This window comes from Sinocyclocheilus grahami, unplaced genomic scaffold, assembly GCF_001515645.1.
Source record: "Sinocyclocheilus grahami isolate Dianchi unplaced genomic scaffold, SAMN03320097.WGS_v1.1 scaffold41.1, whole genome shotgun sequence".
NCBI classification, from domain to species: domain Eukaryota; kingdom Metazoa; phylum Chordata; class Actinopteri; order Cypriniformes; family Cyprinidae; genus Sinocyclocheilus; species Sinocyclocheilus grahami.
In genome coordinates, this window is record NW_015505220.1 from 2,075,409 (window position 1) to 2,096,910 (window position 21,502).

General features: G+C 35.1%; 1 protein-coding gene across 2 annotated transcripts in view; it reads right to left on the reverse strand.

Annotated features, from left to right (window-relative positions):
- The window catches only part of cdh12b (cadherin 12b), a 138,576-nt gene that overhangs the window by 46,849 nt on the left and 70,225 nt on the right, over window positions 1-21,502 (reverse strand). For both annotated transcript variants that reach the window (XR_001608923.1, XM_016267949.1), the window contains exon 3: window positions 4,718-5,012. Coding sequence is in view for 1 of the 2 variants with exons in the window: in XM_016267949.1 (XP_016123435.1) it covers window positions 4,718-5,012 (295 nt within the window). In the remaining variant the exon portion in view is untranslated. The remainder of the gene's footprint in view (window positions 1-4,717; window positions 5,013-21,502) is intronic.

Sequence of the window (21,502 nt, forward strand, 5' to 3'; positions counted from 1 at the left end):
TATCTATCTATCTATCTATCTATCTATCTATCTATCTATCTATCTATCTATCTATCTATCTATCTATCTATCGTTATATCGTTCGTTCGTTGTATCTATCTATTTATCTATCTATCTATCTATCTATCTATCTATCTATCGTTATATCGTTATATCGTTCGTTCGTTGTATCTATCTATCTATCTATCTATCTATCTATCTATCTATCTATCTATCTATCTATCTATCTATCGTTATATCGTTATTTCGTTCATTTGTTGTATCTATCTATCTATCTATCTATCTATCTATCTATCATTCTATCATTCTATCGTTCTATCGTTCGTTCGTTGTATCTATCGTTCTATCTATCTATCTATCTATCTATCTATCGTTCTATCTATCGTACTATCATTCTATCGTTCATTCGTTGTATCTATCTATCTATCTATCTATCTATCTATCTATCGTTCGTTGTATCTATCGTTCTATCTATCTATCTATCTATCGTTCTATCTATCGTACTATCATTCTATCGTTCGTTCGTTGTATCTATCATTCTATCTATCTATCTATCTATCTATCTATCTATCTATCTATCTATCTATCTATCTATCTATCTATCTATCTATCTATCTATCTATCGTTCTATCATTCTATCGTTCGTTCGTTCTATCTATCGATTTATCTATCTATCTATCTATCTATCTATCTATCTATCTATCTATCTATCTATCTATCTATCTATCTATCTATCTATCTATCGTTCTATCTATCTATCTATCGTTCTATCATTCTATCGTTCGTTCGTTCATTCTCTCTATCTATCTATCTATCTATCTATCTATCATTCATTCTATCATTCTATCGTTCTATCGTTTTATCGTTCGTTCTATCGTTTGTTCGTTCTATCATTCTATCGTTCTATCGTTTTATCGTTCATTCTATCGTTTGTTCGTTCTATCGTTTGTTCTATCATTCTATCTTTCTATCGTTCTATCTATCGTTCCATCATTCTATCTATTGTTCCATCTATCATTCTATCATTCTATCTTTTTTATAGTTCTATCATTCTATCGTTCGTTCTATCATTCTATCATTTTATCGTTCGTTCGTTCGATCGTTCGTTCTATCGTTCTATCTTTCTATCGTTCCATCTATCGTTCTACATATTGTTCCATCTATCGTTCTATCATTTTTCACTCTGTCTATCTGACATTCTATCTTTTGGTCTCTTTTCATCAAATTATCTTTTCATCCAATTTTCCAGTTTCCAATTTAGTATAATCTCTTCAATCAATTAAAAGTAAATATAGCAAAAGAAAAATAATACAACTGAAATGTGAATAGACCCCTCATGCATCCTTTCAGATCTCCACTACCACTTTATTTAATTTTAGCTAGTGATTCATATCTATAAGTGAAAGCATTCTGAAATTGCATTTACCTGAATCACAAACTCACTTCTATATGAAATTTATTTCCCCCCCCTAGTTTATGTGTAAAGAATGCATGAGGGGTCTGTTTACATTTATATGAGCTGTACTACATATGGTTAAAAGTTAACAATCCACAACATGGAACTATTAATGCTTGTAAAGACTACTGCAGGTCACTTTGATTAAATAATGTAATCAATTTAGACTAGATCTGAAGGTATATATACACTATTGTAACATGCTTTAATTTGGAAATGCTCTCTGATTTTGATTCTAGTGCACTTCTGTTCTTTATCTAATTGACAGCAGACTTTTGTTACTGGCTTAATCGAGATATCAGTTTAACCTGTCCATTGTCTGCACCGTCTCTTTATTACCATAGTGTCCTGTCGCTAATGGCTAGTGATGGCTGTACAAATATTAAAAAGCACCGTTTTTCATATCATATTTGAAGAGAATATGAACATATTCAGAATTGTGGAAATGATTGGTTAATAGTATTATATGAATAGTACATCCTGCCCCCAAAGCCTTGATTACTGCAAAGCAAACACCAATTTGGAGGTTAAGAAAGATTATATTTGTACATGTTATTCTGAACACTTTTTTGTTTAGAAGAACATGCACTGCAGAATTGTGCACAACAAGAACAGGCATATTTCATTAAAGTACATAGGGTCGTTTGTGATTATTTATCTTTTGTGAAAACACTCAAACCGCAAGTAGAGTGAATTATCACAGTGTACTGTCTGAGACAAGAAAATAAACTTGAAGGCCTTGGAGGAGAGAGACAGAGCGAAAAAAACAAATGGAACCGAGAGGTAATTGTACAGATTTTAAATCAAGGCCATTTCCCAATGGAAGTCCTTTTCAACCAGCTGATGCAATTACTTTTTTTGCTTTTTTTTGTTCTCTCAGCACACATTGATATGCGTTCAGATTGTTCTGGCCTCCACACAGAGGTGAAAACAGAGATGTGAAAAGCATTAAAAACCCATACAGTTCCAGTCCTTTAAGTGACCTCCAAATTAGACAGTCACTGGCTGTCAGAGCGAAATCATGTAACCCAATGGAAAATACATCCAGAGTCAAGAAATATGGGTAAAGCGTCTCTTGTTTGTTAACAGCATGACTCCGTTATGGCTTTGTGGTGGCAGCAGCCACAATCGAAATCACACAGACGTCTGCAGAATAGGTCTATAGCTTCAATAGGGACTATGGTGCACTTATAAACTGGTCTATTCACATTTCGCTATCTGAGATCATGAGTAGCTGTGATTCAGCTGGGAAGGGGAGGGTTTCATTTCATTTCTTTGCCATTCAGATCAAGGAAAAGGCAATCTCAAAGTGAATTACCCTGATCTGTCATCCTCAGGGAAAGCAACATGAAAAGGGCTTTGGTGCTGGATAGGGCATGTAGTTTATTACGCTCGACACCAAATCATATGTCAGACTTTACCTCTTGCCATGCAAAGCCTTTCTTATTTCTTTTGTTTATCTGAATATATGCCTGGAATTTCCATCATTTTCAGAACCTCTTTAAACTCATAAGCTTTAATTTGAAAATGCTTTAATCTAAACAAAACTGCCGCTTGCTTTCAGTTTAACAGATGAAAGGCTATTTAATCAGTGATATTCTGTACGGTGTGTTGTAACGTAAGTGGTTTCTCACCTGCAATTTTCATTTTAACAGTATCAGTTTTTGTAAGATGTAATTCAACTTTCTATGCACTCTGCATTTCCAGCTGTTTTATCCTCAGATACATTCAAGAGTGTGAATATATCAAGTGGATTATGCAGCAGTAATAACTTGTGCATTATTTTAATTTAGACAGGTCTTTATTCTATAATTAAGTATTTTGAGTTAATTACCTTTCTTGAGTGTAAAATCCCCATGGCTTGATATATTATATATACACTATAAAGACTATCATGTTTATTTCAATATATATATATATATATATATATATATATATATATATATATAATATACATTTTTTTTATGGTCACTTTTTTCATTTAGATATTTTGATGCACTGGATTACAATGGAACATTATGTCACCCATATTTTGACATTGCATTTACACAAACATTAAAGTAGACATTTTACTTGCATTTAATATGCTTTCTGTGCATGTAAAATCACTTTTGTAAATTTAATTTGAAGCAGACACCAAAACGGGACAACTTATCTTTGACCCATATGTATAGTAGCATTCAGTGTGCCATTATTTTTACTTTATGATAATATTTGGTTACACTTTATTTTAAGGTGTCATTGTTACAGTGTAATTATACATTTAAGAACTGAGTAATATTAATTAACTACATGCACTTAATATACGGTTAGTGTTAGGGTTACTTGCTTGTAATTATGCATAATTTATTTTTATTATAATAGTAATAATATTTGTAACGTGTAACAAGGACACCTTAAAGTATTAACAAATATTTTATTGTACTACTACTACTACTACTAAATTAAAATAATTAGTTTTTTTGGAAGTATAATAGCACACAGATTAACCTCAAAGTTAATAGATATGGATTAAAATTCAATGGACTTTAAAATGTCAGATTTTTTAAGTGTGATAATTTCCAATTTTATGCCAACTATCATCAAGGCTTCATTGATTGGCTTCCATAATTTAAAACTGTGACTTTATTGATTTTTTTTCATTTTCTTTATTTTATATTTTATTTCATGTCAGTTTAGTGTACTTCAGTTTTGCACCGAGGTTTGTTTACATTGTTCTATTATGCTGAAGAATAACCTTCAATATACCAGTTTTGTGACACAGTGACCATCCTTGTAAACCATTTTATTTTATTTATTTTATCTTATTTTATTTTAGCTCCAACTTTTTCTTGCATAATTCCACTGTGTTGAAGAATAACCTTCAATATGCAATTTTGTAAAAATGATATGGATTGTTTTTTTATATAACAATTTGTCTTATACCTAACATTAAACAATACAGCAATCCTGTTTAGGTTGCATAAATCATTAGTCCAGATTAATGTAGCATGAACAAACATTAATTATATTAATATTACAAACAAATATAATATATAGTAATTAAATAATATATGATTTATAGATTATAATAATAAATATATATTTTTATTTATAAATGATAAAAATATAACATTCTAGAATAATACATGCTGTAAAATGCTTGTTCATTGTTAGTTCGTGATTCATTAACTAAAGTTAATGAATTCAACTGTATTCCATTATTTACATAAATGAATGAATTAATGAAAAATCAGGGAAACGTCTTAATGGGCTTCTTACCCACAGGTGACATCTCAGGTACACTAGCCGTGTAGGGACCTTCCAGGAACTTTGGCTCATTGTCGTTGATGTCCTGCACCTTGATGACAAACTCTGACTCTGATTCCAGCGGTCGGTTGGTCTCGATGTTCACCGCTTGAGCTCGTAGCGTGTAGTAAGGCTTCTCCTCTCGATCCAGACTGCGTAAAGCATGTATGTCCCCGGTGATCTGGTCGATGGTGAAGATGGTTCCAGCGCCCTCGCCTGAGAGAGTGTATTTCACTGCGCTTTGCCCTTTATCCAAGTCAGTGTGTAACTAAAGAGACAGAAAGAAGAATATGTCATATGCATCTAGAATACACTGAGTGATCACAATTTTGTAAAATCACCATAGTAGTATATTTGATGAAGTTAAGCGGAGTTGCAAAACATTGCCTTATTTTCCCAAAATATTACTAAGTATTATTAAAATAATAATATTATACAAATATTTAAAAGTTGTTTCAGAATAGTGGAAGAGAGCATTGAATTTAATTGAAGCATGCTATAAATTACAAAATGTAATACATGCCAGTGACGGCAGATTACAGCATTTAGATAAGAATAGCCTGTTTACATTAAGAGTCTGGAAGTTTATAATGTAATTATTCCTGACAGAAAACTTTAGTGTTTAGTCATTGACTTCACAGTTCAGCATACTTAAAAAGATTTCCTTTGATTTGTACTCTGAGGATCTGATTTGCTCTGTTAGCCTGCAGGTAGATGAACCTGACCCAAATCTATCTGCACAGCACAGTCTTTTTTTTCACTTTGCCCAAATCCCTCTTTTTATTTTTATTTTTCCCCTGATTTCCTGCCCTCAAGCTAGATTTTACAGCAGACTTCTCATATTTTGTTTGTCGAGCTGGTCTTGGAGAAAAAAAGACTCTAAAATTGACTGATGGTGGCAACATTCTGATTTTGAGTAGTTTTGATAATATTTTCAATTTTAATCCATTTCTATGGCCACCATATTTTATGAATGTACTTCCCTTTTATTAATGATTTGAAATTGTAATTGAATTTCCCTCACAGATGATTTTTATTCAGAAAATAAATGTCTTTCTTTCTTTCTTTCTTTCTTTTTCCATCCATCCATCCATCCAAATTTAATTCTGGTTTCAATTCTACATTCAAACCGACACCGCATTTGCTATCTCATAAATTCCGATTCAGTTCAATCCAATTCCATTTGAATTAAGGTGAATTGCATTTGAATGCAGTCAAATCAATAATATTGTTAATTAATTTGATAGCATATCAGCGTTGTACTGTGTTATTAATCATATGCATGTCTCTCATCTGAGGAAGCATCAATCAAAGATTGTGCCGAAGTTGTTGAGAGAGTCAAGTTTAAAAAAGCTTTTGTTTTTCCCAATCTGCATGATATCTAGAGCACACCATAAATCAAAAAGAGAGCTTAATTATCAGACTGCTTTATTGTCATATAGGCCTATCTGCACATTCAGAAATGAATGAAAAGAAAGAGAATAGAGGTATGTAAAACTAGTAAAACTCTAAAACTCAGCAATCAATCCAGTAATGACTAGAAGTGGAAAAGTTAGGTGATACTAATTAAAAATTGAATTAGCATAACAATAGCAATCAATTACACAAAGGGATTCATGTGCTGACTGGGTCCTTGAGAAACCTCACAGATATCCATGCAGAACTGGTGAGAACATCTTCTCTCTCTCTGATAATAAGTTCAGGAAAAATATAACACAAACTGGACTAAGCGGCCTTCCAAGACTCATTACGCTCTCAGAAGAAAACACTTGCTCTTATTTTTTCACAAACATAACAAGTTCAAACCGTTTAGGATAAACTGACAAGCACAGGAGAGTGATAAAGTGAGAAATATGTTTACATGCAAATTTCTGCTAAATCAGAAAAAAAACAGCAGAGGAGAAATACAGTAGAAAGCATGGAGAGGTTGAGTGTATACTAAGATGTCTGTTGCCTGTTAGAAATATTCATACACACCATTTATGAATGTTTGTAATTTGATTTGTTTAGGAATTTTGAACTTTTAAAAACTGTTAAAGGTATTTTAAGAATATTTTTTTATATTTAATATTGCATAGGAGTTCTTTAAAGTGAAAAAGTTGTTTGATTTGGGTAAGCTCTTTTTTTATTATTATTATTTTTTTAATAATATTTTCATGCTTTTAAGGAATGGTTCACCCAAAAATGAAAGATTTGCTAAATAAATTTACTTATCCTAAGGCCATGCAATATATAGATAACTTTATTTCTTCATGGGAACAGATTTAGATATTTTTTTTGTTATTACTTGCTCACCAGTGGATCCTCTGCAGTGAATGGGTGCCGTCAGAAGGAGAGTTCAAACAGCTGATTAAAAACATCACAATAATCCACAAACCATCAGTTAATATCTTGTAAAGTGAAACGTTGGTCTGAAACGTTTTTAATTTCAGACCATTGCTTCTGGCAAATATATGTGTCCTCCGTTCATAATATTACTTTGTCATCTTGTCTGAAAGAGAGAATTATGCACAGATCAAGCACCGTTTACAAGCAAAAACAGTCCAAAAGAGTTCTAAACAAATATGTCTGTGGATTTTGATGTCGGAGTTCAACAGGTGATGCACTTTTTTTTACTGGAGGAAGCATTATTATGGATTATGGACTCAATTAAAAAAAAAAAAATAACAAACATACAGCTTTTCACTTTACAAGACATTAACTGATGGACTGGAGTCATGTGGATTACTTGTGGATTATTGTGATGTTTTTATCAGCTGTTTGAACTGTCATTTTGACGGCACCCATCCACTGCAAAGGATCCGTTGAGCTAATGATATAATGATACATCTCTTCTTATCTCTTCAGATGAAGAAACAAACTCATCTACTTCTTGGATGGCCTGAGGGTGAGTACATTTTAAGCAAATTTTCATTTTTGGGTGAACTATTCCTTTTAATATAACTCAAAATAAATTGCAATTGTGATTTACCTAATGAGATAATGCTAATTTCTGAAGCATGCTTAAATCTAAATACTTTTATTTCAACAAATGGAAAGTTACATTGCAAATTTAAGGCTTCACACATATCTGCTTAACATCTTCTTTGCAAATAGTGCAAGTATACAGAAAGGCTTAGACCTATATTATGCTATTCTCAGCTTAAATGTCTCGAGTAAAGATAAGCACTGGGTTTTATGTGTTATTGTCTCAGTCAACAGGTGCTGAGAGAGCAACAGTCAAATACTTGCCTCCTCTCACAATAGGGACAATTAGAGGCCTGTTCTACCGCCTGCTGATTCAATAGGGTCGTAATATACTGGAGGAACAAATAAAGGCTCTATTATCATTCGAAGCCATAAGCGAAGAATCAACCTGTCACAATTACTTCTTCAGCAGTCTTTTTAGTGGTTACACAACCAGTAATTATTAAAGCTGTAATTCCTTCAGAGAATATCAAGAGAAGACTTTTAAAAATATGTTTGCCTGATATTTATAGTGTTTTTCAAAGCCCTGACCAGATCTCATTGATCTATTAGTGTGCTTTCCGTGTGGTTTATAACCTCAGCTCTATACATCACATATGTGTTTCTGCGCTGTGTGTGTGTGCATGATCATACGGTTCGCTACATGGTGTCTGGCCAGTAATTAAATGCATGTTTGGTTTGCAAAGGAAGTGTCAGCTCCATGACTGGATATTTCTTACACACCAGGATACCGAAACCCCTTGAGGACCAGCGTTCCCGCACACTCGCTGCATGCTAATATAGTCAGACCGGGCCTAAACACTCAGCCAATTCAGTTAAATAAATACATGCCCCAGCACGCAACGACTGCAAGGAGTCTGAGAAAACCAGCACTAGAGTCATTTACTCCAAACCCGTGTGCATATGTGTTTATGGATCTGTTTGTGTTTATGGATGTGAAAAGGCAGACATCTGTGCAAAAGTATAAATATACATCTCTGTGTGTGTGTGTGTATGTGTGTGTGTGGTATAGATCCATTAGGGGTGTGTGGTATGATCTAAATATTCTATAATATGTGGATTTTTTTAAAAATCACAGTATACAGTATGTGTGTGCATATATATGCATACTGTGATTTAAAAAAAATCCACATATGACTTTGGTATTATATGGATTATTATTATTTTTTAACATATATACAAAGTATCTGTGCTCGATAAGGATGCATTTATTTACTTTTACTGTAGTAAAAACAGTAATATTTTGAAATATTATTACAATTTGCAATAACTTTTTTCTATTTTAATATATTTTAAAATGTAATTTATTCCTCTGATGCAAAGCTGAATTTTCAGCATCATTACTCCATTCTTCAGTGTCACATGATCATTCAGAAACATGCTGATTTGATGCTCAACTATTACTGATGCTCAGTTATTAATAAATGTGCTCAACTATTTATAATGGTTTTTATTATCAAGTTTTTGCTGCTTAATATTTTTGTGGAAACTGATACATTTTCTTTCAGGATTCTTTGATGAATAAAACGTTATGTGGAACAGCATTTACTTAAAACAGAAATATTTTGGAACATTAAAACATATTCATAAATGGGTGTGTTTAGATCAGGATGTGTGTTTTACATGCATCGTGTCTGTAGTGTTGACATAAAATAGGAGAACGGAAGCGGGTCTGTGTTTGTTTTGTTAGCGTATGTGTGTTTTTGGGCAGATGCTGCATTAGCCACAGTGTTTGTATTTTGTGTTTTTCACATTTCTGGTGCTCTGGGGCGCAGATTCACTGGAAAACTGTGAAAGCGGTCTCACACTCCTCTAGTTTGACGTACAGTTCGCTGTTTGATTACGTGGTACAGAAAGAAAGCGTGAGAGAGTTTTTTGAGAGCTTTGTTTTTGCTCACGAGGTGGAATACTGATGTGCCTGTGTGTGTGTGTGTTTTATGAAACAAACACACCAGCCCCAACAGATGGAGACATTCTCAGGTGGATAAATGGCTGATCTAATCACAAGCAATTAAGGAATACTACATTGTATTTCCGCATCAAAACTGCAGCAACACACTTACATAACAACTAGAACAAAAGAAAAGCTGCATATAAACAAAAAATCTAAGTCCGTCAGGCTCAAAGGACAAATCTGACAGTAGCTTTTCAAATTGCTGCACGTGCTGTGATGACAACCAAAGCACAAGAGCACACATTTTTTTTGTTCTGGGCTGTTTTCTCAATATTTTCTTACATAACTGTCCAGTATTTGTTTATTTATTTAACAATGGACACTTTTCCCTTCAGGACTTTTAGACAAAGTCTTTTACACTTTTCACTCTCTGAGTTAATTTGTTTAAAGGGATAGTTCACCCAAAAATGAAAATGATGTTGTTAATTACTCACCCTCATGTCGTTTCAAACCCGTAAGACCTTCATTCATCTTTGGAACACAAATTAAGATATTGTTGATGGAATCTGAGAGCTGTCTTACCTTGCATATACAGCAATACAACTGAAATGTTCCCAAGTCCAGAGACGTAGCAAGGAGATCGGTAAAATAATCCATGTGACATCAGGGACATCGTCATCGTACCTGTGATTTGACCTGAATGAAAACAGCGTATCCGTGTGACGCAGCTGACACAGAACAGCATACGCTGTTTATGTCCAGCGGATATTCTCCAAAATGGCGCTACAGGGTGATACGGAGCAGACGAATTGTTGAATAAAGTCGTTTTTTTTTTTTTCCCTTTGCACACAAAAATTATTCTCGTAGCTTCGTAAAATTACGGTTGAACCCCTGATGTCACATGGATTATTTTACAGATCTCCTTGCTACGTCTCTGGATTTTGGAACATTTCAGTTGTATTACTGTCTATGCAGGGTCAGACAGCTCTCAGATTCCATCAAAAATATCTTAATTTGTGTTCCGAAGATGAACGAAGGTCATACGGGTTTGAAATTACATGAGGGTGAGTAATGAATGACAGAATTTTCATTTTTGGGCGAACTAACCCTTTAAATTTACTTTGTTTTTTGGCTTACACTCTTAAAAATAAAGGTGCTTCACGATGCCATAGAATAACCTTTTTGTCTAAATGGTTCCATAAAGAACCTTTAACATCTGAAGAACCTTTCTGTTTGACAAAAGGTTCTTTGTGGCGAAATAAGGTTCTTCAGATTATAAAAAGGTAAGAAAGAGATGGTTCTTTAAAGAACCTTTGACTAAATGGTTCTTTGTGGAACTAAAAATGGTTCTTCTATGGCATCGCTTGAAGAACCTTTTGAAGCACCTTTAGTTTTAAGAGTGTATTTCAATCTCATGTGCTTCACTATGTTGTCGCCTTGGTAGTACACCAATTTTTGAAAAACATATTAGGAGCAAAATTGTTAGTGATGGTGGAAGTGGCATCACAACTAGGGGAAGGCATAATTAGTGAAACGTTTTTGAATAATTTGAAATTATTTAGATTCATAGCTTTAAAACCATACTTATACATTACATTATTTTCACAAACTTTTTTTTTCTTTTTCTTTTTCATGTTTTAATGAATGTCTGTTTTGGGGACAATACAATAGGTGCATAAAATGCATGTAAAAAGTTGCCCTCAGCCAAAAAAAAAAATGTTTTGTGTACATTGCCATTCAAAGGTTTGGGGTCAGAATGCTTTTTTATTTAATAAATTAATAATTTGTATTTTGTGAGGATGAAATCAATTTAATCAAAAGTGAAATATGATGTTACAAAAAAAAATCGATTTCAAATGAATGCTCTTATAGTTTAAACTTTCTACATGCATAGATGTATATCATGGTTTTCACAAATATTTTAAGCAGCACAACTGTTTTCAACATTGATAATAAGAAATGCTTTTTGAACAGAAACTCAGCATATTAGAATGATTTCTGAAGGATAATTTGACTGAAAACTGGTTTAATGGCTGCTGAAAATTCAATTTTGCACCACAGGAGTGAATTGCATTTTAAGATGTAGTTTTTATTGTATTTTTGATCAAATAACTGTATCCTTGATAAGCATGAGATTTCTTTCAAAAGCATTTAAATTTTTTTACATATCCCAAACTTTTGAATGGCAGAGTACATGATATGCCGTGAAACTTCTTCCGTAAAAATTATAATTGTGATCACTGATGGCTGACATCAGTGACATCTGTGCGAACATGCAACAAATCAGCCTGGTTGCCATAGTGATATTTAGCATTTTAATAATGTGCAATTGATAAAAAGTACCAGCTTGCAATTAATTAACTGATGCAAGATAGTCATGATTTAATGCTTCTACACATGACAGATGAACACGTCTTTTTCCCTCGCCTATATCTAAATTATGCCAGAAATATGGATCATAGTTCAAAATATTAATAAGGTATATGAGCAAGTTGAAGGAAAAGTGTTACAAAGCAATTTTACTTTCAAGCCAATAATATCAGCTCACTCTGAATTCATCTGGTCTCAATGCAAGGAGCGAGCATTACTGCTAGGAACATTAGCGTTTTTTAACTATCTTCAGTGCACTTCAAGCAGAAATCTCATTATTATAAAAGTTGGATTAAAATATGTGGAATGTAATATTGGCAGTGCAGATAAATGACATAATTATTCCCGTTTTCCTTAACCAATCTGTGCCAGCGCATTCGTCATCTGTGTCATATGTTAACACCGCAAATGTCTTCTTTCTAAATGCGTTCAGAATGGGCCGCTGTATTGCTAGCATTTCACATGCATAATTTGGAGCCGAGTTACCTGTACGAATGACTTCACATCTGCAGATATAGTTTGGCATCAGGTTTTTGTGAGCTAAACGGCACAAGCTTTGGGAGGGGTGAGGTTACTGCAGCCTGATTGTTTCTGGGGTGTTGAATTATTGTGGTTCTTGGGTTCCTGCATGCAATCGACACCATTTTCTGGTCATTTTGGATCGTAGTTCTTCAAATGTAATCATGAGTTGAATTAAGTAACCTTTAAACTGGATTCACCGTAATATTGAAGGCATTGTTTGTCTCCACAGTGTATGTTATGAAGGATTGCGTATCACACAATGCTGCACATGGATGTGATGGAGATATCATGTTGAGAGCTATTGAATAACATGTTTACTATAGAAACCAATTGTAACTTGAACAATTACACAAGATAAAGTTTGAATGTTGGATTGACAACAATAGACAAGAAGCATTGAGTTTTGAAGGCTACATTTCCCTTGTATATTCTGAGGACTTCTGTTATGGTATTGTACAAACCCAATTCCAAAAAAGTTGGGACACTGTACAAATTGTGAGTAAAAAAGGAATGGAATAATTTACAAATCTCATAAACTTGTATTTTATTCACAATAGAATATAGATAACTTATCAAATGTTGAAAATGAGACATTTTGAATTTTGAAATGTCATGCCAAATATTGGCTCATTTTGGATTTCATGAGAGCTACACATTCCAAAAAAGTTGGGACAGGTAGCAATAAGAGGCCGGAAAAGTTAAATGTACATAAGAGGAACAGCTGGAGGACCAATTTGCAACTTATTAGGTCAATTGGCAACATAATTGGGTATAAAAAGAGCCTCTCAGAGTGGCAGTGTCTCTCAGAAGTCAAGATGGGCAGAGGATCACCAATTCCCCCAATGCTGCGGCGAAAAATAGTGGAGCAATATCAGAAAGGAGTTTCTCAGAGAAAAATTGCAAAGAGTTTGAAGTTATCATCATCTACAGTGCATAATATCATCCAAAGATTCAGAGAATCTGGAACAATCTCTGTGCGTAAGGGTCAAGGCCGGAAAACCATACTGGATGCCCGTGATCTTCGGGCCCTTAGACGGCACTGCATCACATACAGGAATGCTACTGTAATGGAAATCACAACATGGGCTCAGGAATACTTCCAGAAAACATTGTCGGTGAACACAATCCACCGTGCCATTCGCCGTTGCCGGCTAAAACTCTATAGGTCAAAAAAGAAGCCATATCTAAACATGATCCAGAAGCGCAGGCGTTTTCTCTGGGCCAAGGCTCATTTAAAATGGACTGTGGCAAAGTGGAAAACTGTTCTGTGGTCAGACGAATCAAAATTTGAAGTTCTTTTTGGAAAACTGGGACGCCTTGTCATCCGGACTAAAGAGGACAAGGACAACCCAAGTTGTTATCAGCGCTCAGTTCAGAAGCCTGCATCTCTGATGGTATGGGGTTGCATGAGTGCGTGTGGCATGGGCAGCTTACACATCTGGAAAGGCACCATCAATGCTGAAATGTATATCCAAGTTCTAGAACAACATTTGCTCCCATCCAGACGTCGTCTCTTTCAGGGAAGACCTTGCATTTTCCAACATGACAATGCTAGACCACATACTGCATCAATTACAACATCATGGCTGCGTAGAAGAAGTGTCCGGGTACTGAAATGGCCAGCCTGCAGTCCGGATCTTTCACCCATAGAAAACATTTGGCACATCATAAAGAGGAAGATGTGACAAAGAAGACCTAAGACAGTTGAGCAACTAGAAGCCTGTATTAGACAAGAATGGGACAACATTCCTATTCCTAAACTTGAGAAACTTGTCTCCTCAGTCCCCAGACGTTTGCAGACTGTTATAAAAAGAAGAGGGGATGCCACACAGTGGTAAACATGGCCTTGTCCCAACTTTTTTGAGATGTGTTGATGCCATGAAATTTAAAATCAACTTATTTTCCTTTAAAATTATACATTTTCTCAGTTTAAACATTTGATATGTCATCTATGTTGTATTCTGAATAAAATATTGAAATTTGAAACTTCCACATCATTGCATTCTGTTTTTATTCACAATTTGTACAGTGTCCCAACTTTTTTGGAATCGGGTTTGTATGTATGAATGGATAGACGTTTCCAATAGGGCTATAAGTATAGACAATTTAAAGGACTATTATATGTTCCACTACAGGAAAACCTGACTTGTTTGAAAATATATAGATGATATAGTATGTGTCAGAACAGGTTTATGCAGTGTTGAGGGATGTAGCTTGATGACAGTTGGTGTTGTGACAATTAGAACAATTCATTGGAAGTCTATAGGTTTTTTGTGACTTTTATTTTTATATTTTAATAATGAGCCACAATAACCCATTACTCTGTTAGACAAGATATAACAAACTGAGTGTAACACTATTGTAGTTTTCAATGGAAGTCTTTTTTTTTCTTTTGAGGTCATCCATCCATCCATCTATCCATCCAGTAAATACACTGCAGGATATCAGACCGAATCAGACAATCTAAGATTTGGTCAAAACCGAGTTGAGGCACGAGGAGTCACAAAAATTCCACAGAGGCCCAAGACAACAGGATGTCATAAATCAGACCCTAGCCCTTCTGAAGCAAGCCTAAACCTAAACCCCTGTCACAGAACAGTTTTCAACATTAACACAAAAGAACACATTGACAAGTCCAAGGAGATTGTCAATTTTGGGGCAAGTTATCAAGAATAATGGTCAAAAGAGATGCACAGCGTGACCGCCACATGGAAACATGGAACAGTGATCACAAGCTTCGGATTGACTCTTCCCTCCACATCACGAGCCCGAACAGACTGAAATTCCCCTTCATACTTTGTCCATCCATCCATCAATCCAGTAAATACACCTTTATACTTCATTCATTCATCCATCCATCCATCCACCCATACATCTGTCTATTGTCATCTAAGGATCCATCCATCCATCCAGTAAATACACCTTCATACTTTGTTCATTCCATCCATCCATACATTTATCCAGTAAAAATACCTTCACACTTCATTCATTCATTCATTCATCCATCTGTCTATTGTCATCTAAGGAGCCATACATCCAGTAAATACACCTTCATACTTTGTTCATTCATTCCATCCATCCATCCGTCTACTGTCATCTAAGGATCCACCCATCCATCCATCCATCCATCTACTGTCATCTAAGGATCCATCAATCCAGTAAATACACATTCATTCATTTATTCATCCATCCACCCATACATCTGTCTATTGTAATCTAAGGATCAATATTAATTTCATTCATCCATCCAGTAAATACATGTAACGAATCAGCTCATGGGAAATATGAATAATTAATCATAACTAGTTATAATTAATTATGAATATTTTAGATCCGCTGTAGATATTTAGCTGACCTCTCAGGGTCAACTGTCTTGTCAATTCTAAGAACGTTAATTTCCTGGTTAAGGGAAATAACTTCCTTACTGTACAATTCTACAAAAGCTTGTAGCATAAATCTGCATGATTAACTGGAGCAAACAATGAACCACGTCAAGTGTGATACAAGTAAGGTTTTATTAACTACATAAACACTTAAACTAGTCTAACATACTACATAAACTATTTGTTAAATCTAGCTAACAAAATATATATTGTGTGTTTGAGTGGTCCAGACGCTACATACACCTTCACACTTAGTTCATTCCAATAATCCATCCAGTAAATATACCTTCCAACTTTGTCCATCCATCCATCCGTCAGCCTCATCCGTTAGAAAATATATAAGTCATAACAGACTGTGCTGAGCTTTGGTGGATTCTTCTTAAACACTTTTTACATTTAAAAATGTTTGTTTTACTAGAAAACCTTGCCCAAGTTTGCTTTTGAAAAACCAACATAACCAATGCAGCTGCAACCTCACTGTGCTTGCATTGTTTATAAGCAGTGCCTTATTCTCTGACACACTTGAGCCCAAGCACTGTGTGTAGCATGGCATCTCCACAGCATTACCGTTCATCACACTATAGGGCAGTCTTATCAGGTGCACATTTCCAATCATGCTCAAGTCTCATTAAATGCACACAGTAAAGCTGACCTCTCTTTTAACCAAACTATGTTGTGAGACACACACAGGTAAAGATTGGCCTGTTTAAGATAAGCTCTCCAGCGCAAAATCCATTATTATCTGCTTCTGTTTGCCGTCAGCCTGCAAGGTCAACCCTAGATGAGGAATTCAGAAGAGGCTCAATCTGGCTTGGAACAAATTTGGTGCAGAAGAAGCACTTCTGATCCCAACAAGGTCAAGTATTGCTTGAGTACTCAAGCATGCTGTTGAATTTTGGGTAAGCATGCTGTTATAGAAATATCTGCTGAATCCATGTAATTGTATTCATTTTGACTTGGGGCAAAGAGCAATCATTTATTAGCAATGCAGCCTAAAACCTTGTAGCAAATTAGCTCAAAAGGGAAATGTATATAATTAATTATAATTAATTACAATTATTTATATCAGCTGTCAGTAGTAACTGTAGCAGAATTAAATTGCCCTCAACTAATCTGTTCGTCCAGCGAACATTCAGTGTAAGTTCATATCAACTCTAGGAAAGGATAATTTCGTGGCCACAGAAAATACTTTTATGCAGTAGTAAAGGGTTAGTTCACCCAAAAATGAAAATTAGCCAACTTAAACATAAATTACTCAACCTCAAGTCATCCTAGGTGTATAGGACTTTCTTCTTTCAGAGCTTGCGCTCACTGTTGTACACTGGAAGCAGTTCAGGGCGGATGACGTATAGAGGTCAGCTTTGTGCATGCGCCTCTCAGAAGTGACACACGCGGAAGCGCAGGGGAGAGATCAAAACAAAACAGCGGTCACTAATTAGAAGTACAAAATGAGGATTTGTAAAGAAGAATGTTGGAGGATTTCGATATAATCCAAGAGGAGACTGGTTTTCCTTTGCTAAAGTAAGGAAACTTTGCTTCCTTTGCTCCTATAAACAAACGTTTGTTTTCACGATACTCACAGGCGCATGCGCAGCACTGACCTCATACTTCATCCGCCCGGAATTGCTTCCAGTGTACAACAGTGAGCGCAAGCAAGATTAAAGTGATTATTATGTTACCCGGAGCCGTGTGAGACACTTTTTGTATGGATGGGTGCATTTTATTTAACTGCTTTTGGACTGATGCATGCAACACCCACTGAGTGCCATGAAATAGCTTGAAAGAGCAACAACAATTTTTAAAATAACTCTGAATCCGTCTGAAAGAAAAAAGTCATATACCCCTAGGATGACTTGAGGGTGAGTAATTTATGGGCTAATTTTCATTTTTGGGTGAACTAACCCTTTAATTCATTAGAGCATGTAGCAAGGATCAAAATCGTAAAGAGACATTAATTTGCATGGCAGAATCAGAAACTCATGTAATTTGGGCACAATAGTTTTATTAAACACTAACACAAACTAGTCTAACAAACAAACAAACAAACAATCTCTCATACATGGGAAAGGGCAAATGAGACTTGATGGATGAAACCAGGAAAACCAGAGAATGAAGCTATGAAAAGAGTCAGTTTAACCACCTGAGTAAAACCATCAGCGCCATTTATAACAGGGTCTATAGCTTATACTAAACCTCTGTTTCGTTTAGTTAAATGTACGATACTTGCATTGCCTTGGTCGTTGACGAGTGTCCGGATGCAGTCTAGGATGCAAGTCTTGATGGTATCAAGGTCACGTTCTTCCGAGTTTGAAGAGTAATGAATTCCAAAGATGTTCTGACTCAATGGTGATTGGGAGTTTCTTTCCAGTGGAAAGTGAAAAATATCTATGAGAGACATCAGCTGAGATCCTAGGATCTTTGGTGAATGTAAAGACAAGCCCGAAGCCTGGTGCAGACTTAAGAGTTGCAGAAGCGTTCTAGCTCACATCCTCATCTTCTCAGAATCTTACAGAACCGCCGACTGAAAGGCTATGTGTTGGAGCCCACCGGGCACGCCCGCACCGGCTCAGGCTCTCCACATGGGCCGTAATCAGAAGATTTAGCAGAAGACCTAGCAGAAGAAGACCTGGGCAGAACTGTGCGTGGGCCCTTTAAAATCTGAGAAGATTCACATCTCTCAGGATGGGCTTGTCCAATGAGAAAGGCTGACATTTCAAGTGGGAGCTACTGAGGAGTTTTATGACCCTTTGTCTGAGAGCATGGTCATTTGCATATGGAACTCGATTGGGTGTTGATGGAAGCTTAATAAAGATTCTTAGAACACTAATATATTGCCTATGTACCAACATATAATATATACTCTCGTTTAGATCATCAGAAGACAAATTCATAGATACAAAACATGGTAAGATGACATATAGGATTATATGAACGAGTGGTTCTATCATAAACATGCATAAAACAGTATACAATACAAAAGACAATATACAAAAACAGTAACACAATGACCTGAAGTATATGTGTGTTCATTCAAAGACAGGTTTTCCTATGAATTAATGTAAGAAGTAATTTCATATTGCAGTATGTGTCTGAGCTCAGCAGAGAGAACTGAGTAGGAGGAAGATTCTCTCTACATACTTTTAGATCGTAAACGTTTATCTGATCTGGCTGAGGGGGTCCTGGTTACCATGGTAACCAGGGGCCTGGAGTCATTCCCAGACATGCTGGTACCCAGTATGTTTATTGGGTGAGGGGTCTGTGATTATTTGTTAATCTAATGAATAATTGATTTGTTAAATCTAATGAAAAATGGTGTGCACATGTGAAAAACGGTGTACACATTACACCAGTTGTCTAATTTAAGGACAAATTTACTAAAAGTACATTTTAGGACTTCAGTATAGATTACACTGAAACCTCTATATCAGTCTTTACAAGGAAGGAAATAGTGCAAAGCTAGTGCATGGTGCGCTTGACCATAAATAAGCCCAGTTAAGTGATCCATGGCAATGGTACTCACAACCTTTGTTAATGCTTTAGACATGCTTGGTGAAGAGAGTGAATGGATAATTACAGTGTGTCTTGCCGGGTCTATGTACACGGTAACCTTGATTAGTGTACAGGTCACTGGAGAGATTCTGTCTGGTCATTTGACGCTGATTACTGGAGAGAGCGGTCTGTGATTGCATTATGGAGCTCTCGCTGCAGCTGCTGTGATGGAGTGTGTTAAGCCCCATTCACACCAAGAACGATAACTATAAAGATAACGATATTAGCATCCACACCAGCGAACAATATCGTCTGTTTATTCTAAGCGCACGCTCGTCTGCCGCTTTAAATTCTCCAGCTCATTACAGCAGGATTTAATCTGATTGACTGTCAATATTTTTATCGTTCATCAGCTGGAAAAAATCGTTCTGAAAGTGATTCCAACTATATAGTTTCCCTGTGCCTTTATTGTTATAGTTGTGGTGTGGACTCTGCTATTCTTTAATATTGAGAACGATTTTTAGAACTATATCTTTATCGTTATCTTTATAGTTACCGTCCTTGGTGTGAATGGGCCTTTATGCATTTAAAGGGCCGGTTTAACCATTTAGCCTATGAATAGTTTTGAACGGCTAGATTAATTTGAAGGGGTGGATGACATTGTGTATAAATTGTGAATATAAAACCTATTCTCTTTAATTTTAAAGTTAACATGAAATAATATTCCTAACCCATTTTACTTCTGTAATGTGAGTTTGAAAAGTGGTGTTTCATACTAGATTGAGTACGAAACACTACCAGCACTCTTTTTATGAGGTTTTTTTAATCAAGAACATCATATTAACCTAATTCAGTTATTGAATCCATTGTTATTTTATAGTTTGTAATTTTAAATGACGTGTACACTGTAATATATATATATATTTGAGTATGATTTACAGGAGCATTATTTATTATTTCAGTGTTTCCACTTCAAAACTCATGTTTAATTAAATATGGTATAGCTGTTGAAGTTGAGTAAAAAAAATGTTAAGTAAATCTTACACAAATCCAGTATGTTACATTAATGTTAAGTTACTTAAAGGCTGCAGTACTTAAAACAAACACTCTTTTTATGAGGTTTTTTGTCTGTATGAGTTAATCAAGAACATCATCTTAACCTAATTCAGTTATTGAATCCATTGTTATTTTATAGTTTGTAATTTTAAATGACGTGTACACTGTAATATATATATATATTTGAGTATGATTTACAGGAGCATTATTTATTATTTCAGTGTTTCCACTTCAAAACTCATGTTTAATTAAATATGGTATAGCTGTTGAAGTTGAGTAAAAAAAATGTTAAGTAAATCTTACACAAATCCAGTATGTTACATTAATGTTAAGTTACTTAAAGGCTGCAGTACTTAAAACAAAAGGCTGAAAATGAAAATTTTTGTTAATGTCATTTGAAACGTAAAGTAACATTTATTTATTTTTAATAAAGTTATTCTTCATGATCCGTTCCCCTCTTTGGAATAATGTGCACTGATTAATTGTGGACAATAACACCATAAGCACATATTAAAGAAGTATAGGCTCAGTTTGTGATTTCATATCATGCAGTGTCTATATCCATTCACCTGTGCTTATCTCTGTTAAAACATTCTCTTTTTTGCATCCTTTTCTGGTAAAATTCTCTTGGCTCCCATGCACAGATCCATCTTTTCATAAGTTATGTTGAAAAGATCTGAGAGCTAATGATAGGTGGCCTCAGACAGATGAGATCGCAGTCGTTTCGGGGAATTAATCTGAGAATAGGTGGTGGGGAGAGATGAGGTGGACGTGGGTGTCAATAACACAATGGGAGCGAGTAAGTCTTGACCTGTCAGCCAGAAAGAGCTCACGTAAACAAGCTGTAAAATGGATGGCCTTTCTAGAAAATGCATTATGGTATTCAAATGAGAGACCTTTCTGATGGAAGCGTTTTCTAAAGGAAAATGTTCGCCGAACTAGTATGCTGGCAACTTAAATTTAAGCCTGTTTGTATCTTTAGAAGAATGCTGGATATTCTGAGGTGTTTGTTTTCTTGTAATATTTACTGTTGTTGCATAAAAATTATCCTTAGATTATTTACAAATCTTTTTTTTT